Raw genomic sequence first — 27,996 nt, forward strand, 5'->3', positions numbered from 1 at the left:
CAACAAATCTGACTAATGAGCCCTTTGTTAATCCTGAGGAAGCTGTTCAGCTGGATGTGAGTCTAAACGTTAATTAAGGGTTGTCTCTGCTTATCTTGCGAAGTAGCCGGATTCACGAGATCATACAAGAATCCATATTGTCAGGCTTCGAGTTATGTGCTTGTGGTCGAACCAACAATGGTTTGGACCAATCGGTGTCCTACGAGGAACTACTGGCAGATACAAGCGTGGAGTAGGCTTGATAGATGGATGGTTCATCCAATCACCTGCCAAGTATTTTTTGAAAGTGTCTGCCGTTTCCAAGGATGACTTCTCAGATGGTTTTATGTAACGAACCATCTAGTGTGTCAGGTTTTGTTTCTGTTGTCTGAAGCCAAATTCTGTCTACAAATGTCTCCAGACCTTCCAGAGCTTGATGTGATGGAAATTTGACTATATGGGGAAAACATTTACTTAAAGCTGGAATGCAGGACTTTTGTCTCCCCCTTCTGGCAGTGAGAGTAAAGGGGGAGCTCAGCAGAGATTGCCTGACACAGGCAATGTGTGACAGACACACAGAGAGGGCCAGTAAAAACGGATATGTTTTGACAGTCTACCCATCAGGATACAGCACTGGCCATAACCTACTGTTGAGGCTGTAAAACTGTGGGTAAATTGTTTTGAGCGTCACACAACCCCCACAAAATTACATGTTTCAGAATTTGATCCATTTGGTCTTATAACATTTGGAAAGTCTAGAAGAGCCACACAATTAACGGCCAAACAAGTAGCGCGGGAATGTTGCCCCCCGATAAGAGATTTAAAAACTCTGTACACTGTGAAATACAGAGAGATTTATCTGGCAGTGATCGGCTTAATCAGCATTGTTTGAACTCGTTTGGTAAAGGCTTAAATATAACGGATGTTCATTTGTCATATGTCAAAGTTCTGCACTGCAGGTTTAATGTTACACTGAAAAGTGTACAAATAAAAATAAAATACAAAAGATGCAAGAGGGTCAACTTGAGCGTTAAAATAGTGTCTCCATAAATTATTAAACTGTGTGCATAAGATAATACCAAAAAAGGACATGAATGAAAGAAATGACACCTGCTTTTAGTACCTGAAAGCACGCTCTGGATATACTGTCATTAGTGCACTCAAATGGTGTCTTAAAAGATAAATTCTCCTTTGTGGCCACTCCCGGGCTGTGTAGTAATCCTTCATGACTAACATTTACAATTCTGCTGTGTCATTACAATTCCGGCCAGTCATCAAGGGGATTAGATTATAAATTCATTAACTTGAGGCAGGTTTTCCTGACATGAACATTCATGGCTGAACGTGTTCTCCCACCCTGCTGTAGTGTGCGGAGTATAGAAAATATTAACTGAAAACTTTTCTATAAATACTCTTAGAAAAATCAACATTAGCAACAGTCATTAAAAATTTGAAAAGAAGTGAAGTGAAAAGATTCCACGTCTGCTTTGTAGGACTTCCAGTGTTTTTTCTACCTGCGGCTCTAAAAATCTTCAGGGCATTCTGGGAGGAAACATGTTTGCATCCCTGTTACGATTCAGTATGTAACCTGTCCCTAGAATACAAAGTGTACTGCAGCATCGCTGACTTTTAAAACAGTCATAAAACAGCATATATGCAATACAAAACAACTGCCAGCATTAGGCTGAAAATTGATAAAAAGAAATATTTACAAACAAGGCGTAATGATTTTTTTTTGTTCAACATTTTAAGGGTACATGCATGCATGATTCTCAAGTCAAAAAATCTAAAAGCGTGATCGCACGACTTTGAAACTGACATGGAATGTATGTCCTGCTGGTTGCTAAGGTAAGGTCAAGTCTCTTCATATTAAATTACCTATAAAAATATATATATAAATAAAAAGGTGAGGGTATTGTGTTGCGAAAGCTGCAGCAGCGGTCAACGTTTAGCTGCACCGACAGAATGAGAGAGGAAGAGGGTGACAGAGGGGGGAGAGATGAGCGATCGAAGGTGGCAGCGGAGCACCGAAGGATCAGTGGAATGTTCTGCTCAGGTCTCTGAACCGCGGGGAGACGACCTCTCGTTCTAGAATGAGACAAGGCAGTGTGGGGCGCCTCTCAAAACTGAGATGAGGGTGCGCATTCTAGAACCCCTCTGACACAGACGCCGTCTAGAAGTCTCAGACTCTCGGGTTACGTTCTAGAACACTGACATCACTATGTTCTAGAACTAAGACAAAGCGGTGTTGTGTGTTATAGAACCTTTTAAAAAATGGAAAAAAAGGCAGCCTGGTTCTAAACCCTCCAGGAGTTCTAGGCCAAAAAATTCTGTCTGTATGTTCTGGAATACTCTAGATTGTATGATGGGATGAGCTATATGACCACAGCAGGATCACTTCTCAACGCTCCTAAGAGAGGAACTCTTTCTCCAGCTCGAAGACGGAGGCCCGTGCCGGGGAACTCTGAATGCGGCAGAGCGGCACGGTGCAGTCTCGTTTCTGGCCCTCTGTGTCCATGTCCAGCAGGGAGCAGCCCACCCCCACCTCTGAGGACAGCACCATGTTGAGGTTCTGTGCCGTCTTCTCTCCGGAGTAGTGGCCCAGGGAGTAGCTCTTGTTGCGTCCTCGCAGCAGCGCCCAGGCGTGGGGTTTCGCCCGGAACGACACCGGCCGTGGTCTGGAGAAGGCGTCCCCACCGGAGGGCTTCTCTGACGCTCCGTCCTTCTCTTTCTCCTGCTTCTTCTGTGTGATCGGAGGAGGCAGAGCGGGTGGGCCATTGGCTAGAAACAGAGGAGATGAGTTTTTAGAGTGTTAATATATTCTAAACCGTATATATATGTGCTGCTTCCTGTCCCCCACTTTTGTGTTACTCACTATTGTGGTTGGTGGTGTATTTCTTTCTGCGTAGACGTGTCCCTGTATTATGGTTGCTCTGCTCTGGCGCCTGGCTTTGGGTTTGTACTGGGGTCTGTGTTTTAGCTGCAGTCCTGCTACTCTGGCCTTCTGTGGAGGCTGCTGGGCCGGGCCTCGATGGCTCTGTGTGATGATTGACAACCACAAGCTCAACCTTCCCGGGGCTGGACTGCGACACCTCGGCCTCAGACTGTAAGAGACACTTGGTGGAGTTACATTCCATAATGGCTGACATGGAGATGAGATTGACGGGCTGGGTGGAGGTGACGTTTGTCGATGCCTCGTCTTTGCGTGAGCGACCGCTCGGGGGTGAGGTGCTGCGGCGGAATCTGGTTGCACGCTGAAACAGGCCCTCCTTCTTCTTCTTCTCCTCTCGCTGGGGCTCGCCGTCTTCAGCGGGGGCTGAGATTTTGAGCGCCTCCCTGATGTCATAGCCGAGCACGACCGAAGCCAGCAACGAGCCGCAGCCGTACAGCACGGAGTCGGTCTTGCGGCGAGCGGCAGTCCGCTTCAGGCTGTTGGTGGGGGTGAGCTGTGGGGTGGTGGAGGTGGAGGAGGTGGACGTGGTGGTGTAAGGGTCCTCGAGGCTCTCTGCTGGGCCACCCTGACCTGCTGCTCCGACCCCAGCATCTCCCGGCCCACAATGCCCACCAGGGCTCTGAGGCTGCTGCTCGTCCCTCCACAGAGGTAGATCGATGTACACCTGGTTGGGGAACTTGAGCTGCTTTGGTTTGGAGCTGCTGTCCGGGCATTCCTGGGAGAATGCCTCGTCTTTACCGGCCCCCGCTGGAAACACAGAGCCAGAAATGATTATATCAACAAATAACTGACCATTAACCACACAATCAACCTTTCCTCTGCGCAATGCAAGCATCACTGATTATGGAATATGAGTACCTGCCATTCGACAACAACGTGTCATTGTGTTTGTTTAACGAAACTGAACTCTTTAAAAACCTGTTCAGCAAGACAATAGTTACTAAAACTTTTACTTTTACTTTCGTCACTTACTTTATGTCTACATAAAGTGATGAGCAAAATTCCAGTTTACAATAATTACTTGAATATCATACAAATAATTAAATTTGAACTAAAAAGCACAGAATAATATTGGATTCTCTGCTCACCTTGTTCAGCAAACAGGGCAGCGAGGGGGACTGACTTCTGGGACTTGACCAGACTGGTGGACCAGGGGTTACTGCCGTCCGAGAGAGGACGCACTCTGAAAACGATGCACATGTACAAATGAAACAAGACCAGAAAATGTAAAAAATACACTGTCTGTGTGAATGTGTGTCAGGGATTCTCTATTTAACCAGGCATCAATCTGAATGGGCTGAAAAGTTTGGACACACTTTCTCATTCAAGGGAAACAGAAAGTGTGTCCATATTGACTGGTACTATATCTAGAATGTTAAAGTAGGAGGAATGTAGTATATAATATATATCATGCCAAATGTGATAGAAAATAACTAAATGCAGTAAATAATAATTGAAAATATTTTCGTTTGTAGTAGAAAGTGTGTAGTGTGTGTGTGTGTGTGTGTTCTCTACCTCTCAGCAGCGGTGGGCCTTTCTTTGCTCTGCACTGAACTGGGGCCCCAGGTTCTTCCTTTCTTCTTGATTCCCTTTTTCACATCATCGAACTCCTCTGGCCTGAAGAGGGTGCTGCGGCCCCATGTACGGTTGCTCTCATCTTGAGTAACTGTAAACACATTGACCACAACAGTTACCACAGACTCAAACAACTACAGCAAGCTGCTGTCGTAGGTGAAAACATGTCCTGACAGGGAGTCTGGTGTAGGCGTATTAGTGGGATTATCTAAAGGTATCATCACCATAAAATCCCAGTAGAAATCTTACTCAAGTGTGGTAGACTACTATTTTTTATGTTGTCTATCTCCAACTACGTAGTTAAAGAGCAGTTAAAAAAAGTCCCAATAGTCAAATAACTTGAGTGTTCTCTCCTAAAAGTTGAGGAATTTTAAGGCTTTCTATTCTTTAAATCATTAAAAATACTTCAATCATTGAGTTTAGATTCCAGACTGTTCAGAGTAAAAATGTTACCTTTTCATACTAGAAAATATTTCTACAAATTCCTGCAAATGTAAACTCAAAAAGCCAAAAAGCAGAAACCAAAACCCAAAAAGCTGTTGTTATAAAAGCTTCTTATATGTGTAAGTTAGCCTCTGTGAAGTTGTTATGAAGTGTGAGAAAGAGGCCACGATCCACCAAATACATCAAAGCAACAGACTAGGGCCACTTGCCACAAGGTCATTAACGAATATGAAAAACAAAGTCATGTTTGAATTTAAATAGCAAACTGGCCCGAGCCTGTAGCACAAACCTTATCATCGTCCCTCGCTTGTTAGATTTTCAGGTTAAGTGGACACAATGTGAGACAACTGAAACCAGCAGCAAACACCGCAGTCTTGTTTTAATCCACACATCAGGAAAACATTGCCAATCTGCACACACAATCCCCGCTGACGGGAAGCTGTTAGGCAACAAACCCTTTTAATCGTCAAAGTTATCCAAACATCACGTGCGGCGCTCGGTGCTGTTAGTCCACACCGGCGCTGCGTGTGAGTAGCCAATAGCTTGCCTTTCCTCCTGAGCCCAGAGTAGGCTGTGAGCTCGCTGGTCAGATCAACGTCCTGTTGGTAAATATACAAACTGTCCCTCTGCATATGGGACGTCACTGAGGAGGGAAACATACACGTTACCTCTACCAAATATCATTAATATGTAACAAGTAGTGTAGTTTACAGGCTCCTAGTTTGTGAACATTTAAGAAAATCATTTCAAGTTTCAAATTAAAAAATTTTTTGGCTGTTTAAAATCTGGGGGCAATTACAATATTTCTGAAATACTAATTATGTGTTTATTACTTTTATTCAGCATGGTATTAATCTATATTGAAATGCATAATCCCTAAGTATCTGTAACAAAACATTGAGCCCAAGTTCATAAAACATCATTGAAAAATGCATTTGTTTATTGAAGTACTCTTATGACACAGGAGCTCAACTGTTCACCAGCAAATCCAATGACATTAAGAAGGATAACACTTGCCTAAAACAGTTCTTTAATCTGGCTCCTGCTGATTACATCTTTGCACCTCTCCTTCTGATTTTGAGGCCACTCTGATTTTTCTTGGGCTATTTGCATAACTGTGATCCATATCAATGATCTCCCCGCAGGCTAATCATTATACACTTAATGTGAGCAAACAGCTGTGTCCTCTGTCTGAATGTCAGACTCTATCATAAATGCTCCAGAGGAATTTGTTCCAGTTATTGCAGGGGCGTTGGTGCGTGACGAAGTCAAACTGTTCAAACAACTAGATTGTGGCTTGTGGCTCTGCAGCTTTTCTCCACATGGCCTTTGTCGTTGTGAATGACACTGATCCTGTTTTCCCAAATTCCCAGTGAGTTTATGTGTATTATGATTTTTTCAGAAACCTTATATTTGTAGATTTGACTCAATCAAGGCCAGGAAATACACCTGACCCATGGCAGAGCCACAATAACTGTAATGCAGAGGTGGAGGAGACAGTCAGACCTCACACAAATGGAAACTTGAATAAGAAAAACTAAAAGTCTTACGCTGAATGGCTCGTAGCCGGGGGATGAGTGTGGGACTGCTGGGGGGAGAGGAGCTGGTGCTATGAAGGCTCCGCCTCTTGTCCATGGAGGGCGACGCCTGCACGGTGATCTTATGCTGAAAGTCTGCGAAAGCAACATGGACAGATGCAATACAGTTATTACAATCTCAGTTACTATTAACAGATCAACATGCGTCCTTAGTAAAATGTTCAACACAATGCAAATGTATGATTGGCAGACAGCAGGCAAGGGGACAGAAGCATTATACACTTGATTGTACATACTATGATGATTTAAGAGTCCATTTCAACCCTGACATATTCTGGTGTACAGATAATTGAAAATTAGAACGGCTGTTCATTTTTCATGTGTTTTACGATTGCAAACTTTGTTTCAAAAGCCTGAAAAGAAATCTAGATGGATTATTTGATTAGGGATTAAATACTACTGTTTAATAATGGAGAAATCAACTATTTTGTCACTGATGTAAATGAAGGTCTGAACACCTGATTAAAACTTATACAATTGGTTGTCTTTTTGACTTTGGCAATATTGTTTAAAAAAATGTATACACAGCATTTTGAATCTGGTTTATAGGAATTTGTGGTGTCTTGTGAGCCCATCTGGGCTGGTTATAATTGTGTGCATGACAAAATACTGTATTAGTCACTTGATATTGTGGAAAACATAATTTGTCCAGTTTTAGGGTTGATTTTGCTCTAAGAGATGTTACAGAAGAGCTAGTTCTAATAAGAAACTGCTAGTTCTATTCACAGTTTCACTATTTATTAATCAAAGTTAACAGAATCATCTAAACGAGTATAACCTGCGCTGTGTAGACAAGCACAGTCCGATACTGAACTCACAACCTCAGCCCATTTTTTAAGGTGTCGAGGAGTGAGGTTTACTCACTGCACAGCATTGTACCCGCTGGCTACTGTTACACGGGCATCTCAGTAATGTTTACAACCACATTAGTACCACCTGTAATTTCCATCTTGATGCTGGACACAGAAACAATCTAACTCTTTTGACTACTAATTGGTCTGTTCACTCACCTGAGGGCAGGCTGATGCGGTTTCCATCCTTGAGTTTAAGGCGGGAACGTTTAAATTTTCCTTTCCTCTTCTTCACGTTGGGTTTATCTTTGTTGAGCTGGAAAATGAGGATGTTGAGCTCTCTCTCCAGCACGTTGATCTCGCGCTCTGCCAGCTGCTGCTCCCGGCGCTTCAACAGCTCCTCCTGAGACTTCTGCTGGAGGGCAGCCCGCGTCAGCTCCTCTTCCCTGGAACGTAGCTCCTGGAGGAAGTAGAGATTGACATACATGTGAAAATCAAAATTAACCACCGCACACTGTAATGACTTTACTCTGACTTTATAAAATGGTGTAATTCTTGTAACTTTGTGCAACATTGATCACGTCATGTTTTTTTGTAATATGTATATTTTCATTAAATGTTCACTTTGAGAAAATGAAGACTGTGATAATTAGTCATGTGACTCAAATGTATTTATCACACCTGTGAGTACTCAGCAGTTGTACTGAGCGAACCTGAAGAAGCTACAGACGAAACGCGCTGTTCGCTCTTTATAAAGTCACAGTAAAGTCATTACAGTGTGCGGTGGTTAATTTTGATTTTCACCTTATATGTTCCTGCGACGGACCAGCACCTGTCTGAGAATACTGGCTGTGCATGGGGAGTTCTGTCCTTTTATTAACATACATGTGTAGTCAGATAGGCAGAAACGGTGACAGACGTCTCTGTTGGGTGCACTGACACACTGACAGATATTTGCTGGAGGATGATGTGCATCCGTTTCTCATGTCTACTACTGAACTCCTAACAAGCAGAAGAAAAAAACATTTGGCCAATATTTTGTTAAATGAGGTGAAAGAAGATTTTCTGCTCCAGTAAAGCTTGATTATAATGAATACATACGGGCAAGTTCAACGACACCCCTTTTTCTTAAATAGCAGACAGACTTTTATAGGATAATATTGGTGTTGTTTAGATGAAAAAAGCCTTGTGGATCCAGTGAAGTATCTCTGTCACATAATCATTCGTGCAGTCCCCCTCTCAGGCATAGTGTATAGATGACATTCACGACAGTTTTTGTTTAAGGTTTCATGCTATTTGTCATAGATGCCCTTCAAATGAACAATTTTCCTCCTAATGTCTGCACACAGTCACGTAACATATCAGGGACAGACAGGTAAGAAAACACTGTATAATTCCCTTCTTACCAAAAGAAAAGCTCTTGCAGACAGACATCTATAAGACAGGCAGGAGTGTTTAGCCGCATATTAGATAACTCCTTGTCCAACAAGTTGGTTTCAACAGATTACTGCCTGCTGTTTCAGGCGGTGTTACACAGCTAAACAGTCTTGTCTCCTCCCATGGCTTACTCTTTCTTCCATCGTTCTGTTTTCTCTTTAATTGCTCTCAGCTGAGTAATAATAATCCTTACTGGATGACTTCCATAAAGCAGCTTTACAGTCAAGCCCCTTCAGCCACCCACCTAGACACAGATTACTGTGGGACGTTTACAGGAAATCTGCTGATGTAGTGGCTAATTCTACAAGTAATCTTAAGAAACTGCAATGGGAAAATGTCAGCTAAGGCTCCAGGCTAAATGATTTTTTTTCTTCCCTTTCCTTACGAAAGCTTTACATATCCAACAAACTTATAGGGGTTTGTCATATGGTTAGGTGGTACAGATTATATCAGTTGAGCTTTTAAGTGATACATTTGGATGATTGGAAGATACAGAGCACAAAGGTGCATGTTAATAATACATAAATATATAATACAAAGTAAAGAGAATGAATAAATATGAGACACAAATGAAATCTCAACACCTGTAGAGTTTTCAGTAACCGTGTCATTCGGTTCACCATTTGTTGACCCAGCTCTGTGTGCTGATCCTGCTGTTTCTCCAAACATTAATTAACCCCCCACTTTAAGCCAGTGACGGGAGACTTATACAGGAAGCAGATTAAGGTCTTAACAAGGGGAAGTACGGTAAAGCACCTAATCAGTTATGACTCGTTTTGTTAAACGCGCGATTAGTCTGTCCACTGAAAGTAACCAATTACACTTTTTAGTCTGTAAAAGCTGTTCCAAGTGATATGTCATGCTTTGACCAATAAAACAATAAAAAGTTCAAAGTTCAAATCACATGTCAGCCCTCATACAGTGTAGTTCAGAGTAATGACAGAGGCTCCATATATGCACGTTTGGGTTTTTAGGGTGTGTATCTGTGGGTCTCATCACTCTGCTCTACCTTCTCTTTGGTCCTGAGCTCATCAAACATCTCCTGGATCTCCACACGCCAGTCGTCCTGCATGCTGTGGAAGGAGTCCTGGGGCATGGTGGCCATCACCGCCTCCTCGATGGCCGACAGCTGCTCCAGGATGCAGGAGAAGGAGGGACGCACATGGGGGTCCTGGTCCCAGCACTCTGGGCAAACATATTACAACGCATAGACAGATTAATAAATGCAGTCACAGTGGAAGATTACAAAACTTTAACCTACATTTAGTAAGGTACGGTGATCATCCACTGAAAAAAGTGCTTGTCCAAAACAAACAATTTAAAAATACACATTATTACCTAAATGCTATTACTGTGAAATCACTGTGTGTATATGATAATGATGATGATATCAAAATACAAACAATCTCAACAACAAATACTTGAACTAACACTTAATGAGGCTAAAATGTAAGTGGATGGCTGCTCTGGAAGCCAACAACAAAGTGACAAAATAGAAAGTGAATAAATTGTAAGTCACTTTGGATAAAAGCGTCTGCAAAATGACAAAATGTAAAAGTGAATCTCACTTTTAATGTGGCAGAAATTCTACATTAAACCCACTACTACCATAAACAAACACCATAGAGACAGAGCGCAATTAAGTCCCGCCCACCCCCGAGGGGAAAACAATTCATCACCCTCCACTGACTTTGTATTGTGAGAAGCTGCCTTCTTGTCACTTCCATCTGCTAGCAAACAGAAAAATGGCCAAAAGCTGCTGTGTGGTGTTGGGATGAACTACCAACAGGGTAAAGAACCCAGAACTAAGTTTTTATGAGCTGCTGAACTGAAAAACTGAGCCTTTAAGAAGACAAAAGTGGGTAACGTTACAGGGCTGTGTGCCACGCGGTGGAGGACACACTCTGCTGGTCACAGAGAACACAAATGAAAGTAAAAACACAACAGCTGTTTAATTGAAAGGTATGCAGTGTTTGGAATAGACGTTTAAGTCACAGAATAACAAACCTGCATTCAGCTGAAATACTAACTGTAAAAAGTGCCTGAATGGGAAATGATTGCATGTCTATGCATGTAATTTACCCGCCTATGTTTACAAACTGTAGTCACTGTATCAGCTGTGAGTGTCATGCCAGCCTGTTCTGTAATCCAGTTTGCTGTACAGTTGTGCTTTCTCTACTGTAGACATGATGTCAGCCCTTTTATTCATGTATTGCATCTTATTGTAACGGGTTTCAGAATATGCTATAAACTACCTTTTCCTCTCCGGTAGACATAGGGTGCTAAAATAATCTATCTATAATCTAACATTTTTAGCTAGCTACAGGCATTTTGTTAGAATTTCAGCCCTTGGTTGTATATTATGGCGCTGGTTGTTTTCCCCTCCAGTGGACATGGTTTTCTATGATGCGTGCGCTCTGTTTCTATTCAGATTCTGAAGTAATCTAAAATGGACAACAGGTTATTTCTTTAATATCAGTTTATAACAAATTAAATTAACTTTCAAATTTATCTCTATGTAATAATCTTTAACTAAAATAATACATTTCATTTAAAGGTTAAATATGACTATAAAAATGCTCCAGAAATGTCTAAAGGGATTGCTACTTCCTGTAATTTAACTGTATTTCAATGAAGGTAGGCCTTCTTCAGTTAATTTACCTTCCATGAGCTTAGCGAAGGGTTCAGGGCAGGTGGAAGGAATAGGTAGAGTTAATTTATTGACCGCCACACCGTAAGCAACAGCCAGGCCGTCTATCCCACGGTACGGTACCTCCCCTGTTAACAGCTCCCACAGCAAGACACCATAGCTGCAGGAACACACATAAAGGACATTTTAAAATGATAAGGCAGAGAGGAAGGAATATTTAACAAAGGAATGAAGAATAATGTCGGACAAATGAGAAAAGGTAGATATTTTGCTCTTCTGTTTGTTTGTGGTGTGTTATTTTTCATACCTCCAAACGTCACTGCCTTTGGAGAAGAGAGATGACTTGATGACCTCGGGGGCCATCCAGGAGTAGGTGCCTGCCGCTGACATTTTTGTGGTTCTGTGCCACTCCCTGGCCAGGCCGAAATCTGTGATCTTCAACGTCTTCCTCCCGATATCGTCATTCTCAATTGTTTCAAGTAATAAAACTGAAAAGAGAGAGAACAGGGAAGGGTTTAATTACAGTGGGGTCATGGAAGAGACTGAAAAAGCAGAAAAAGGAAGAAAAATAAAGATATGTGATGCAAGTGTGATGAGTTAGAGGGAGAAGGGAGAAGCAAGCAATGAGTGATTGAGAGAAAAGGAAAAGTGGAAGGACAGGATTGGGACGAAAGTGTCAGACATGAGGGGATAGAAGGGGAAAGGAGAAAGAAGAGTGAAAGAGGAAGGGAGATACAAAGAGCGGGGGAACAGAAAAAGACAACCATGCAGGTGAGGAGATGATAGTCGATATTCAACAGGGCCAACAGCGGTATGCAGGTCATTTATTACTGTAGAAACAGAGGCTTGACAGTGCTACAAAGCACCTGTCCTCAGGTCCTAAAACTGTTTAATAGATTAAAGACAGAGGGAACCCTCCAAACCTGCCTGTAACACTACACCTGGCCTGAGAGCCCTGTCACTCCGAAGCCACAACCTGCTGATGTGTGAAGTCAAGACCCTTTACGCCAGGGACATGTCAAAAAACAAAATGACTTCTGGTTGAGGACAAAACATGGGGATTTGTTAAGTCCACACATAATAACAACAAAAAAATCTATTCAAGAAATGGACAGGATTTTAAACAAGTTTATCAAACTTCTGAAAGTGCTGTAACAGGGACCAGTTTTGTTTTTCAGGTCAAGATCTGATGTTGAACTTGTCCTGTTCCAGCTCAAGGATGTACAAATGAATCAAAAACAACACAGCCGTGCAAGAAATAACTTCAACCTTATAAAGCTCTCTTCGGTCACTGTCAATAATGTGTCGACTGAACTTTTTGAGTGTTGAAAAATGCCTACTGTGAGGTGTTAATATTGTAGTAGTGTTCCAGTTATTGTGTCTAAACGTTTTATGTTTATATATATATAACTGTAGATCAGTTTAAAATTAGTTAGTTACACCTACTAATCCAATTCTACACACAGTCTTAATACAACAAGATGAAGTTTGCTATTCCTTAAATTTGAAGCTCTAGTAGAAAATACGGACAATACACAAAATGAAAATTTAAGAGAAAAAAAGTTTAAATACAAAGATAATATAATACTACTAAGGTCATGAAAGAGTCATATAGAATACACATTACAGCTGCAAAAAGTACAAATCGGGATAAAAAAGCAAAGGTAATGAAAGTAAAACCTGTGTGACCACATGCAGTGCAGCGGAGCAAACAGGTCAGAGTAAAAATTTGGATCAATAAGCTCTGTAATTAATACACACTGGGGTCAACAGCAAGATGTTGAGAGCATTTAATCCTTTAAAACCTGTGCTGCTCACAACCAGGTGATGACTAGGGAGAAGTAACATTTTCCTGATGTTTCCTTTCAACTTGAGAGAGAGAGAGAAAAAAAAAAAAACTATCTTTGTCCTGATACACAAACTGCCAAATATGTCTTATCTTTGATAACAAGAAGCACCCTTTTCCATGAAGTGGTGTCAAAACAGACTCTTTGATCCCCTTGATATTATTTTCAACATTTGTTTTTACTCCTGCCAAGTTCTCCTCACGTTACAAACTGTCCCATTTCATTATTTACATGTGGTCTTACCACTGCAGGTCAATTTGAACGCGGCCAATCAGCTGTGTTGATTCTACCGAACGTCAGCTACAACCGAGAAACTAAATCTTCGGAGTAATTAAATGTCCCTCTAGGTGGTTTGACAGAGGCACTTTAAGAGGGTGTAAGAGTTCAGAATTTAATGCAAACAACAAGGATTAAAAAAACACTTGAGTGCATTGTTGGCACTTACACTCAGTGGTAATATTCCCATGAGAAAAAAGGATGTAATGATAAAAGATACATAGTTGAAGTGTTGAAAAACAAATAAAAGCATCTGACTTTGTCCATCTACTTTATCACAATGTAAACTTGAAAGAGTTGTATGTTACTCAGTTTAAAGGCTATCTTTAAACAACTTTCAACAGATGCAATTCAGTGTATTCATGTGTGTACTTGTTGCACTATGTGTGCTGTATTCACTCACTGACCTTGGACTTACTCCTCCAGTCGTACCAGACTAAAACGTGCTAAAACACACGTACACGCACACACAAAATTCTCATTCGTCATGCATAGATATGGGATTATTTTACAAGCGTAATCTTTCATAACCATCTGAGACAAATTTTGAATGGATTAACCACAGTAAGCAAGCTAAATGGTTAACTACATTTCAGCCCACATTGGGACCAGTAATGGATAAGAAATGTCTGAAGATTGGAGCGGACCTGCTGCCAGATGTAGGAGGGCTGGAAAGGAGGATAACCGTTGACTTGAAGAACAGATAGCAGGGTTGGGAACGGGCTTAGAGACCTTGGGCCAGATGCATAAAGCAAAAAATATGCGTATGAACAAAACTGAAACAAACACAAAGACTTTCCTTTTTACCAGATGTTTGTTCCTTTTTAAAATCAATGCTATCATTGCATTTGCTCACTCCCATAAATTGTATGAATGCACCGTTACTTCTCTATTCCAGACACCAAGTACAGATCTCACACCAGTGCTCTTTTTAAAATATTTAGTATGTATACCTCACTGTGTGGAAATGACTGGGATAATTCTTCAGTGTAAAGTAAGACGAGGCGTTAAATAAACACTTTAACTTTTAAATGAAGATGTTCATACACACATTATTTTAGGCTGATGTAAATGTATCTATATTGGTCTAGAAGGTTTTAAAAATCATGTTGTTACAGTGGCCAAGAAGCAACTTGAGCTTAGTTGATTAACTGGTTAATCTGAAATATAATCGTGAAATATCTTGATAATTGATTAATCATTAAAGGCATTTTTCGAGCAACAACAATTGGGATGATAGCAAGTAAGATGGCACATTTACCGGTTCCAGTTTCAAAACTGTCAGGATTTACTGTTTGTCTTTGCTTTATGTGAAACAAACATTTTATACATATTTAACACATTTTATAGACCAAAAAATTAACTGATTAATCAAGAAAAAAATGGGCATATTAATCTATAATGAAAATAATCTTCACTTGAAGCCCAAGAAGCAACACAACAAAAGAACTATTGTACACAGCTGATATCATCATATCGTATATTGACGAGTCTCTCGCTGTCCACATCCATCAAGTCAGGATACATTAATGACTGACCCCAAAAGGCATAATTTTGAATTCAATGTACACTTGAATACAGTTCACGCTTGTCAAAAAACAAGACAATGCACCAATCTACAGCATGTTGTTCAACATACTATTGTATACTGTTTTGCCAACATTAACATTGCAAATAAAATGTGTCCATAGCACTTTTTCAATACTCTGCTATCTTCAGTCACAAGTTTTTATATTTGTTAAGTGTGCATACATTTATACATTTACTTCTGCTATCATCCCAATTAACAAGGAAACACATTCTTGCTTATAAACTAGTTTGTTTTCTTTAAACTAATTAAAAAACTGCAGAGGGTTAAGATTTTCATGGGCATCCACTGGTATTTCCGATGTGCCTGAAATGATTTTAAGCAGTACTTTAACCACAGTGTGACTCTGATGGGTCTCCACTAATAACAGGAGTATTGGTGCCATTACTAGCCTCGGGCACTGAGGGGATCCTCTACCCAGGCTGCAACAATAGGAATTCCATTACAAACAGGTTTCACTAGACCGATGATATACTCCTACTTCCTGTTGTCAAGTCCTCTCTCAGTGATTCCATAGATTCCTCCCAGCAGGCTTGGTACGCTTATAATGACTTATGATGGGTTAGTTACACAACCTAGAAGAACAGTGGTTTTGGGATAAACCCGTCCGTGTTGATTGGCCTATAGAATATCATGCCAAATACTTTCTTTGTAGCGCCATGATACTTCAGTGTCAGCCCTCTAGAAATTTCTGATAAAAGACCTAACTCCTGTCTACATGACTCCCTGCTGACGTCATGCTACAAAATCTTTAAACCCCAGACAGCCATTTTGTTTGGTTGCTTGGTTATATTAGCAGCCAAGCTAATAACACCAACACACTACATAGCCATTAATGTTAAACCCGTGTGTCTATCTCATGTGATTGAAAAAGTGTTGCACATCATAATCACAGACACTTCTTTGTTTTGGTTCTGTACTCCTATTTAAGATTGAACACATCAAATAAGTAATTCAATGAATATTAAATTCAATGTGATAAAATATGAATCATAGTAGCGGGGAATATTATTTGAAGCTAAGTCAGTTAATTATAACTTGAACAGCATAGAAGGTGTAACTCTTTATACGCGGTCCCCCATTTTAGGGGAACAAAATCGGACAAATTAGTATAAAATTTAATGAAGCCGCAATATTTAATATTACGTTGCCAATTCTTTGCATTCAATGACAAATCTTAGACGTTATCAGACGCTTGGCATCTTCCCTGGAATAATCTGGGGGATTGTTGCCTTCAATCTGTTCTTCAGAGAAACAGCTGCTCAGTCAGATCAAGGTCAGGTGACTGACTTTGCCAGTCAAGAACACTATTTGACCATTAAAAACTCTTGTTTGCCTAGCCAGTATGTTTAGAAACACTATCGTTGAATTGTGGGGACAGAATGGTTGGTGACAATGTCAACCATAACAGAATATCTTGCTTACTCAAGGGATTCCTCCTCCCAACTGAAAATAACTATATAAGACATTAGTGATTATTATGAAGTCTGTATAGTGAAGTGAGACTTCTAATGTAAACAAACCCAGCTTCTAAAGTAAAAGTGCAAGAAAAGTAGCATTGTGTCAGTCAAGCTGCACAGTACATTCATCCTGCTATTTCACACTTTCATTCTCACCTCCTATCGTACCAGTGAGTAAAGTTTTTTAACCTTTAATTTAAACTATTGACAAAACATACAGCTTAAATACCATGTTTCTCATAATATATTTTATAACAAACATGTTATACTGGGAAAACTACAGAACTGAGGCTTGTTCTAAGAAGCAGGTTTACTTCATTCAGTATTTATCAGACAAAGCTGTCTCAAAAACTCAGTAAACCTGCTTGTTTCAACTCTCACAATCTGAGTCTATGCTCACCTTTTCAGAACTTGAATGCATCTAAAACATTTTTAAACAATTCTGTAAATGTAACATAACAGAAAATTGCACAAGTTACAAATAACAATAATATTATTGATATATAGTTATAAAATAATATAAAATCTATTTTTAAGGCCATTCTACAGCATAACAGACTACAAACAAGTGAGGGGGGACACGTTTTTACAGCAGTGTACATTACTACATGTCTTAAATGTCGAAGCAGTAAATATTATCATCAAATTTGACTAATCTTGTTTGACTAATTATGAGATATTACTTAATAACCATTAAAGTTTGTAAAGGAAAGACTAGGTAAAAAAAATTGGTACAACTTTTGCCAACAGCAGAGGACTCTTCTTGGTCTCCTCCTCACTGATTAGTGGCTCAGCTCAAGCCAACACCACATGCCACCAGCCCTTCTTTGAAGTCCACCTCCCATGACCTCTTCACCCTCTTCTCATTTCTAAGGTTTTTTTTTTTTTTTTTTAAAGAAAAGTTAATCTCAGCAGATTTTCAACAAGCAGCTCCATATCAAGTTATTTTGCCTTGCTTTGTAATATTAGCCATGCCAATAAGAAAAAGCGTTCAAGTGTTGAAAGTGTTCAAGAGAATATTTTACTTTATATTAAGTTGTTCTTAAAAACATCTCACTGCAACCATGTGCACACCTGCCAAAATTCTTGTGACAATATTTGGAAGTTGTATCTTGTTATCTCACATGCATCTTGTGATTTTAATCATGTCTGATTGGGCCATGTCAGTCATTTTTAAGAGCTGTAAACTCACACTGGTTAAAGAGTTTATAGACACTGTTAACATGCCAGTAAAAACAGCCCAATGTTATGGTGAATAATAAACTGACATCCGTGAACTTGATAGCATGCTAGATTCATTTCTATGGGCAGGCAACCTTTCTGTTCTGTTCATCTAGTTTTTCATAGATATTGAGGCACCAAACCCAAATCTAGCCCCCAACTATTTGGCATGTATACAAATGGAAATATAGCAAGGTGAATCTCTCAAAAACTGGGTCAATTCTTGTGTCAGCAATAAATAACACTATAACTGTAAACTATTGTTTACATTGATAGACACAGCTGTGTGTAGCCACTTGTATAAGCAACAGGTGATGTATGAAACCTGCTGAGATATAAAATATTTAAACAGATCAGATAATTTCCAAAAGAATTGATCATCAACATCACAAATGTCCTATAACACCTTGCGATCACTGCTCTAAAAACTTATCATGCGTGAAAAGATTATAACTAAGACCATATGCTATTTTCTCTGCTTCTACTCAGTCTATATTTTCTTACTCTTTTGAAAAGAAAATGTTTTGAAGCGGACAACAGTGAACCGCAATTGGAGATGGATGTGCCTCCAAGGCAGACCCCACCCTCAGTCCAACCCCCATTAAATTCCCCTTTCCAACAGAGGGTCTCCAGGCAGGCCCATCTTTCATGGTGGAACAGTGGAAAGATCAGAAGCAGAGCTGCTGCCTTCAAAGCAGGTCCCACGCTTCTTCCCTTTGCTTTATCCCCCTCAAGGTAAAAAGAAAAAATACTTTTTTTTAGGCAAACATGACCGTTTCTTCTCTCATTTATAAACTAAAAATATTTCAAGTTTTATTCACTGCAACTCTACAATAGCTGAAATTCCACAAACAAGCGATAAACGAAAATAATAAGCCAGTTTTGGAAGAGTTTTGTTTTACACATTAGTCTTTGATTGTGTTTTCATTAAGAAAAGTTAGTTTCCCATGTGCACGGTGCTTTCACTGTATCAGAGCCATTTCACACCTACCTCGTTTGGTCCGGACTTTCAGACTTTTCGGTTATATCTGAACCAAAATTACAGATGTGAAACCACCCCTGGACCACACAGCCAAACCTTGGTCTGGCGAAAAGCGTGGATCAAACTGAACCATGATTCAGTTGATTTCTAGAGTGAAAAGCATTTTTTGGATGGTTTGGACTTTCGGACGAATTATAGGAAGTTCCCGCAGGCTATCGTCAGAACTGGGAAAAGGAAAAATGAACCGTTGTAGCACATGGGTAGAAGAAGAGACCAAGTTTTTAAGTGAAATATGGTCCGACGTTACAAAAAGTCAACTGGAAAAAACTCATAAAAATGCTGACACTTTCAAGTATTTTCAGAGAGGATAGAGGAGAGAGAGAGGATATGAGAGGATGGAAGAGCAATGCCACCTGAAGATAAAGTTAAGCCATAATAATATTATTATAGTGGAAACGAAATGAATCTGTTCATGTATTTTTCTCCACTGATTCAAACGGCGATAGAAGGTTACCTGCCGAATTGACAACACGCCTGCATCGGACACAGGCCTGTCTACAAACCAATCAATGTCAAGTATAATGAGATGGAGCCCACATAGGAGATGACAACAGGATGTAGGTATGTCATATTGAGTTCTTCAGTGTTATTGTATAATTGCAATGTGAAACCAAAACTAACCGGATCAAATATATACAATGTAATAAAAACATGAACCTTGGTTCAGGCTTTCAGGTGCGAAAAGGCCCTTAGAGACAATTTACATCCATACCTACAGTATTTCAAGCATTTTACATTGAACAAGGACAGCCAAAAAGAGCAAGAGTCAGTGATGAAACTGTAGTAATAAATTTGCAATCTACAAAGCTGTTTTTGTCTTTGTCTCTCCAGCAACAATGCTGTGTGAAACCATGCTCCTAATGCTGCTTAAATATCAACAATCTGAATTAAAACAATACTGCATTTTTAAGAGACATGTTTAAACGATTTTTTATCTACTGCTAAAGAGATTTTTAATAAAAGCTCTGTATTTTCAGCATAATTCTGAGGCTTCTTTTATTTTTTAGTGGCATAACTAAGCACTGATGCAACATGGTTGCTATAAAAATTCGGACTGCAGCCTCCTAACTTGACGTGGCAGTATTTTCGTAACTGTGCCAACAGACTAAGCATGAGAGCAAGTGGGCTTCCTGTAGTAAGCAGAAACAAGGCTGCTAAACATTCCCCGGCTGGTCTGTCTCTCCCAGTTGAAATGAGAGTGGCCCCAGGCATTCTGGTTGATGGGAAAAGGATCAGGGCTAATGGCTGGCTAAATCCATCTATCATGGTCACGTCTCTCCGGGCCACTTGCTCTTTGTCTGATCTCTTCCTCTCCTAGTTTGTGTCTGTTTAAGCTTTAATTAACCCATAACTATGATGATTAAAACATTACAAGTGTTAAAAGTGTACAGCTAAATATTAGCATCCATCAATGTGCTAGAGAGCTATGGAGGCGATTGGCTGATTTGGAAGGCAGCTCTTCTCAGCTGTGGGCCCTTTTCCTTTTCACCCTGCCCTGCAACAATAGGTGCAGTCAGGGAGAGGTCATAAAAAACACAGTGAAAGCATCTCCACTCCTCCTCTCTCCCCTCTGCCCATTCTCTCGTCAGAGAAAAGACAGGCAGTAACTGTCTGTGTGTCACCAGGGGTAATTGTGGGAAGCTGGAGAAAAGTTGCCCTGCAACACCTAGTCAAGCTTTGGTGACTTTCCCTCTTAGATTCAACGTATTACAGAAAAAGAGCAAGAGAACAGAAAAATTAAAGAGGAAGAAAACAAGGATTTTTCTTGAATGGTCCTTTTTAAATACATTAAGTCAAATTGTTTTCTCTCCTGTGATGAGCTCTTCATGACTTGGTAACGAAAAAACGGGGTTCAGGAGGTCTTTTTTTCAATGTTGTTCCCACAAAAGTAGGATAGCTCACAGGGAAACCCAAATATATAGGATAACCAGATAAGTTTGGTATTTTTATGCCAGCAGTGGGAATAGCAACACAACAAGATGGAAAAATGCATGCAAAAAATAGCACTAGTATGGAGTTGGTACTCAATATGAGCCAATTCTCTGAATGTAGGTTAACAGAGTGGGTATCAGGAAAGAAAACTAATTTAGTGAGACATTTTCATCAAGTGTGCTTTGACAGTAAAATCAACTGGACACCCTGGTGGCCTACTGGTTAAGACACATACCACATAACTGCAACGCCTGCAATTCAATTCTGGCTGCACATACCCCTCCTCTCTATCTGTTTGCTGTCTCTCTGCACTTTCAACTGTTGAATAAAGGCAAAAAAAATTACAAAAAAATAAAATAAAATAATAATAATCCTTATAAAAATTTTTTTTTTTTTAAACTGAGTAATGTGACAGGATGGGAGGATCATGATTCATCACCACAAACAGGTTTGAATTTCAACTAACTTTTGCTCATAACATGCTGCACAAAATAGATGCATGTAACACATCCACTTGTCATCCACACATGCAATAGCACACTGCCCCGGTTGCTGCGACTACTAGGTCAAACTAGGGTTCCTCACTCGGGTGACGGTTTCATGGTGAGCTCTGTTTTCAACAAATATTCGCTCCATTTATTATTTGTCTTCATCTGTTCTATATCAGACACAGATTATTATTCAGAGTATTTTATATACATCTTAAAACATGTCTTGTAGGGGATCTTTAAATTCTGCCAGGCCTTTGTAGAAGCTGCAGAATGATGGACATGTGGAGAGAGAGACAGGGAGAGGGAGGGGATCACAGGGGACAGCGTGATGAAGTCTAACAATAGTGTCAGATTGATGGGAGAATGCTGTTGCACACGCTCCAAACGGAACTCCATCAGTTTCAGTGGCGTTCAAGCACACATTCCTGGCATACTATCGCTCACACCAAGACGTGAAACTCCAAAGTTAATGTGGGTTATGCGTGCTGGCTCAGGGCCAGGTTTCAGTGTGATTGCTCCTTATCTACTGCTCTATGAATACAACCACTCCTAGCTTGAGTGAGAAAGTTGAAATCAACATTGTAAGATGTGAAAGAAAAACAGGTCAATGAGAAGAGTAATGAATAGGACTAGTGTAGAGAGAGAGAGAAGATGCCATATAAAAAAATCCCCTAAATTTCTATGAACCAATTCCTACAGATACCAAAACCAACACTAAATTTATCCTTCAAACAAGTATTGTCTGCCTAGACAAAGCCTGATATCACTTATGTACCAATGGCATAGACAACCACTGTCATTCAAAAACAAAACACATAAGAGTTATGCTATTGCTTTTAGGTGGTGTATTCCTTCATTACAATGAACATAGCGAGTGTAGTTCGCAGGGTTATTTTAGAACAAACTACACATCTCATTTTGATTGTAATGGATGAATATGTCAATACAACAGTATTAATAAACAGTACTTTAGCAGTTTAAAAGACAGAGTTTAGTAGTTTATTTGGCTGCAGCTACATACACAATACTTTTATGTTAAATAAATTCTTTGTTGGTTTTGATCTCTTTAGGAACTCTGTTGCTTAATACTAAAAAGAAAAAAAGTAACTCCAGCATTATCCTTCAAAGTTTGAAAATTGCATGGGCCAAAAAATAATAGGGAGCAAGAGGGAGAATAAAGGAACAAGAGAGGGATGGTAAGGAAGGAGAAAAATAACGAAGTAAGAAGGGAAACCCCCTCAGTTTGTGGCAATAAAAGAGTACCGCTGCTCTCTGGGAGATTAAATATGAACGGAACAAAACAAAACGAGGGCTTTGAGACCCTCCGAGTCCTAGCCATTCTTCTGGCCACAGTAGCCTAGCAACCACTGCTTGACCAGTCCATTGTGCAAACGTATGTTAAGCTTTTATCCCTCATTAGCAACATTCCTCCCTGCAGGCTGGGATTTTACAGATTAGGTTGAAAAACACAAAAGAGATTGGACAAATCTTGCTGACTTCCAACATATTACTTTACAGGCTAATCATTGATCAAATAGCTGTATGTTTGTCTGTGTGGAGCATGTATACACTGCCAGTTGATAAATGACAGGCTGAGTAATTGAGTGAAGGTGGACAAGTTTAGGTGTTATTCTGCCTCTGTGTACACTGTATGTACCTGTCTATATCCTGGTTTACCCTGAGAGGAAAAATACTGGAGGGACACTATCAGAAACATAGAAGAGATCGAGCCACATTAACAAACATTTTGCTCATTAAATGTTTAAAAAACTACAGATTGTTATTTAACAACCACTTATTGCAATGTATCTATTTACGTTTTACCCCCCATGAAGATAATTCTTAGTCCTTTTATCCTTTTAGACTGACACAACGCCAAGGCAAACAGACATCAGGCCCACAACAGCAGATGCAACAACTTCTCTAAGCTGCATTATTCTAGGTTTTTACTGGGAAAACAACCCAACACACCACAGGGTGCCGTTTGTGTGTTTGTGTGTAGGAGAGAGTCTTTTGTGAACTCACTGCCCTGGTTCAAAGCAAACACATACAGCTTCTTTCATTCGCTCTTCACTTAGATAAGACTGTATATTGACTGCAGATGTTCAGACCTCTGACCCTAAGACGATCAACTACCTGCAAATAGTAACAGCACTGTTGCAAATGCCAACTGGTTGAATTCAATGCCTTTCTTGGGTCTTATTTTGTGCTCAACAGTGGGCTTCTAGTGGAAATCAGAGAATTAATTCAGAAAAACAAACATTTCTTCCATCAGCTTACAGTTCACATGTAAACACAAATGTTTCCAGCTTTTCATTAAAGCCCAAAACTGCATTTGTGAAAGCACATAAGTTTTCATTTCTAACTCCTATGCTGTCTCTAGGTCACAGTGAAGTGGCAGGACAAACACATTGACTTGCGTTAGCAGCACTGCAACATGTCTGTTCGGGGGAGTTTGTCTGTGTATGTTCAACAAACATCCGATTAGCTGAAACAGTCTAAACAGCAGTTAAATCCTTTCTCTCCATCTGCCCTATAATTAACACAAATCTTAAATAAGACTACTTATACGGCTGGGCTCTTCTACACTGTCAGCAGGGGCATTGTGTGCATATAGAAAGCACTATTTAAAAGTGTTCTTTCAAACTGTCTTGCAAAAACTACTGATCAAAAGCAAACCAGTTTCTACTACAGTGGATATACTATATAAACATATTCTAAATTACTGGTATTAGGTCTAGATGCAGCTTTTCCGATTTACCACAATGTACTTGTTTCTTGTGAATCAAGTGGACTCTAAAATTAGTTGTGAGGGTTGTTGACTCGTGGACTTTTTGCCATACTCGCACTATCCCAACTGAAACAAAGACAATGTAAACATGTCACCTATGCAGCATGTAAATATTATGATCACTGTGCACATCTGTATTACCTGCATACTCAGATTTTTTGTGGTCAATCTACACAGGACCTTTCATATCTGTGCAACACTAACAGGAAACCCGCATATTTTACAAATCCAATCAGAATTGTCTTAATCTGCTGATCACGCAGGGACTGGTCTGTGTACATTTCACATGTTTTGTCTCCACATTCACACATTCACTCTCACAGCTGGAGATAAACAGACAGTCTTACACCAGAGCTGCTACCCACATGGGTCGGTGTTGATAGATGTCTCTTTTCACAAAGGGAGAAATACTGTGTTTGGAGTCATATTACACACATACAAACACACCTGAGTTGAAGTGGCTGGCCTGTGTCAGTAGTTATATGACTCAGACTCTTTTTCACATCGAGTCCTCTCCATTCATTATTTAGTGTGGGAACTAAGGTTTGCTGACCTGTTGTCAGTTACCAGTCCATGAAGGAAATAGTACAGTTGTTGCCCTACTGGACTGAATCAAGTTCAGCTAAGTGACTCAGCTAACTTATGAAAAAACCCAAATGTGGTAGAGTCTCAGTCTTATTCATCTTCCAAAACATTAATGCCTGCAGAAATTAAATTATGCAGACATGCCGTACCGTATAAGATGGCACCTGTAAGGGCCCTGCATCACAACATACCCCTAAGTGGATGTTTTTCCTCCAGTAATATACCTAGAACTGTTTTCTGTCTGACTTTTTTTACTCCATGACCTCTGGTATCAGCACTGGTTGGTCAAGCACATGGTCTGACAGTGTGGACTGAGCGTGTCTGGTTTTGTGTTTGGTAAATCACTGACTTTATTTGAACAACATTTCAGCTTGGGGTGGAGAGGGGGCTGGGAAGGTGTGTGTGTGTTTAAGGATGGGGGGGGTGAGGGCAGAGGGGGCAGCCCAGCTGAGCAAACTCTGAGTTGATTTCACATCCTCTTGAGGGTATCCCCCACCACTTCATACATCCACAGACCTTTTAAACCTCCTTAAATCCATCCTGAATAAAGGGCAGTGCTGTACCCTGATGTGAAATATGAGGATTGTGAGTTTTTAGGCTGTAATGACAAAGCTATGTTTTCTTATTAGCCTAGAACCATGAGGTTAACATTTCCCAATGCCCCTTCTCATGAATACAATATTAAACCATCACTATGTGACAGGTGGACAAATGTGAAGTCACGAAATTGTCTGGGGTGGATGAGACTTAAAATGCCTGCTTTAAAAGAGGCTGCAACGTTTGTTACCACTAACAGCAGACCTGAACTGGGAGAAAAATATAACTATAAATAACAAAAGGAGAATGTGCTGCATGTGCAACAGGTGGATGGTATACCATGAGGACTTTCTCCTAAAGTTAGGTTGCCTTTCTCTCTAATCTTGTTTTATAATTTATTTTTCTCAAGCACACACTAAGACACACTTGAATCTTTGCTTACTGTTGCTAGACTTCAGGTCACGATGGATAATGGGTACCACGGCCTCCTCGTGTAGGTAGTGCATCCCGCGTGCAATCTGCACGGCCCAGTTGACCAGGATGTGAGGAGGGATGCGCCTTCCGGTCAACACCCGGTTCAGGGTCCCGCCTCGGGCATACTCCATGACCAGGCACAGATTGGGCTCCTCCAAACACACTCCTTCCAGTTTAATAATGTTGGGATGCTGCAGCATGGAGAAAAGTTTCGCTTCTTGCTTAACACTGCCGGCGGCGGCTGTTATGTCCTCATCTGGGTCTTGCCTAGCCGCTTTCACGGCGACCTCTTGATCTTTCCATGTGCCCCGGTAAACTTTACCAAATCCACCCACGCCTATGATCTCCTCTAGGACCAGTTCACTGAAGGGGATCTGGACGGGCGAGCTCGGGACTCGCTCTCGTACCCCAACAGACCCACTCGTAGCGGGGAGACGGTAAATAGCCGGCTGGTAGGTAACATAGTTTGAGGGGAAAATCCCGACCCGATGGTTGATTTTACCCGTCCACCATCCCTCGTCCCCGGAGATCGCAGCGTCCTTGGACAGGACCTCCACCACGTCTCCGCGTCGCAGGCTGAGCTCGTCCTCGCCGCTGGCCTCGTAGTCGTACGCGGCCGTCCACAGGGACCGAGTCGGGCACAGCGGGGCGGAGTGAGCCCACGCCCGCACTGTGGGGGAATCTGTCCAGGCATGCTCCCCGGTCCCACCGCCGCCCGGCCGCCCTTCACCGTTTGGGAAAGCGGCCTGCGAGACATCCATTTCTCGGTGGCCGTAGCGGCACCATAGGGTGCAGAGCTTATAGAACTAAATTAAAACTTTAAAACGGCAAAAAGCAACTTCTCGAAATCCTCATGCTGCCACAGCCGCAAGACTAGCTGATGGGAAAAGAGGGGGATTCCCTGCGCAGCCCACGACAGGGTCAAACCGTGTCCAAAGTCCTGTGTGTAGGGGAGGGGAGGGGGGACAGCGTCCACAACCCTGTTATCCACGTCGCCACTCCGGTGAAAGTGTCTGAGGGTCAATATCTAGCTAGCGAAGTTAGCCGACACACTTTTTTAATTAATGACACCACTTTTTGAGATGACGGCTGACTAGTGATATCGTTGGAAATGAACAAACAATGTAAACCTCAAATAAAACCAGCTATGGCAGAAAATGTAATCCAAAACATAGCCTCTACTTCTGCTTCATGCTAACGCGGACAGGCTAAAGTTAGCTCTCGTTACCAAGTTTTCGCAGGTGCCGCAAGAGGTGCACCTGCACCGTCCACTCCGACCAAAGAAAGAGTGGCTCCGAGGGACAGGTTTCTCCTTGAAAGCCACCAGTAAATCTCATCTAGTCAGCGTATCCCGAAATCTTAAATTGGCTTGTTCGTCTGTGGACTTTTTTACTGAATTTTTAATTGTTAGCTTAGCATAAGTCAGCCCGTTGACTTAGCACGGCAGTTGGAAAAGTTTCTCCTCTCAGCTTTAAAAACGGTTATTCCCAAGTTTCTCTCTCCCGGCGGGGGGTGTGAAGAACAGCCGGCGGTTGAACACTTAAAATCGCTTTAAACATCCTTGACTTCAACGCGACAATACGGGAATAAAAACCTGAAGGGAATCCGTCCACTTTAATCAAAACAACCCCCCCCCTCCACCATCGCGGTTGTCGCCAGACGGAGTCGGACTGTGGCTGCAGCACGGAGGAGCGGAGGGAGGGACGCTGGAGCTGCTGGAGCTGCTGGCTGTGCTGGCCTCTGATTGGTGGATTCTATCACACGTGACCACCGCAGCAGTGGGGGAGGAGGGGGGGGGGGGGAGGAGGAGGAGCCACCGTAGGAATGTGTGAGGAGAGCGCGCCTTCAGGGACATTATGGACCATATTATGACACACACATACACACACACACACACACACACACTTTCTTACTCCATCTCAACACCTGCCACGTGAACGACAAAATGTATAGAAAGTAGCCTTATTTTATACTTCTATAATATTATAAATAGGCTTACTACTACTATTACTAGTAGTACTACTACAACTGCTACAGATACAATCAGTTTTATTGGTTTACTACCAATAATTGATTAATATAATGTAATTATTATTATGCAATACTGATAATTATTATTATTATTATTATTACCACATGAAAATGTCATCAAATTTAAAATTTAAACCTGTAGCAACTCTTCTCACTTAGAATGTATATTTCACATATTTTCATTGTAAATTCCTTGTATGTGCAAACCTACTTGGCAATGAACCTAATTCTGATTCAAGTCTATTTACAAATAAACACATAGTATATCCAAGTATGCATGAGCACATACTATAC

The 27,996-nt window shown here is 40.9% G+C and overlaps 1 protein-coding gene across 1 annotated transcript; it reads right to left on the minus strand.

The window, feature by feature from the left end:
* Positions 1–1,112: 1,112 nt before the first annotated feature.
* On the minus strand, positions 1,113–27,415 carry map3k21 (mitogen-activated protein kinase kinase kinase 21). Its single transcript, XM_042433050.1, has 10 exons — positions 25,640–27,415; positions 11,735–11,915; positions 11,439–11,587; positions 9,787–9,962; positions 7,560–7,800; positions 6,502–6,624; positions 4,448–4,598; positions 4,021–4,115; positions 2,855–3,679; positions 1,113–2,760 (listed from the first exon to the last, which is right to left on the minus strand). Exons 1-10 carry the CDS (start codon positions 26,430–26,432, stop codon positions 2,390–2,392), a joined length of 3,105 nt encoding a protein of 1,034 aa, XP_042288984.1. The 5' UTR covers positions 26,433–27,415; the 3' UTR covers positions 1,113–2,389.
* Between the last annotated feature and the right edge of the window lie 581 nt (positions 27,416–27,996).

Source organism: Thunnus maccoyii, chromosome 14 (genome assembly GCF_910596095.1).
Source record: "Thunnus maccoyii chromosome 14, fThuMac1.1, whole genome shotgun sequence".
NCBI classification, from domain to species: Eukaryota; Metazoa; Chordata; class Actinopteri; order Scombriformes; family Scombridae; genus Thunnus; species Thunnus maccoyii.

Excerpts from the sequence above, each read along its gene's own strand:
- map3k21 (XM_042433050.1), bottom strand. The coding sequence starts at position 26,432 with ATGGATGTCTCGCAGGCCGCTTTCCCAAACGGTGAAGGGCGGCCGGGC. Across the intron at positions 6,625-7,559 it reads CCGCATCAGCCTGCCCTCAG|ACTTTCAGCATAAGATCACC; the intron begins GTGAGTGAACAG and ends TTGCTTTCGCAG. Across the intron at positions 4,599-6,501 it reads CCGGCTACGAGCCATTCAGC|TTACTCAAGATGAGAGCAAC; the intron begins GTAAGACTTTTA and ends ATGTGTTTACAG.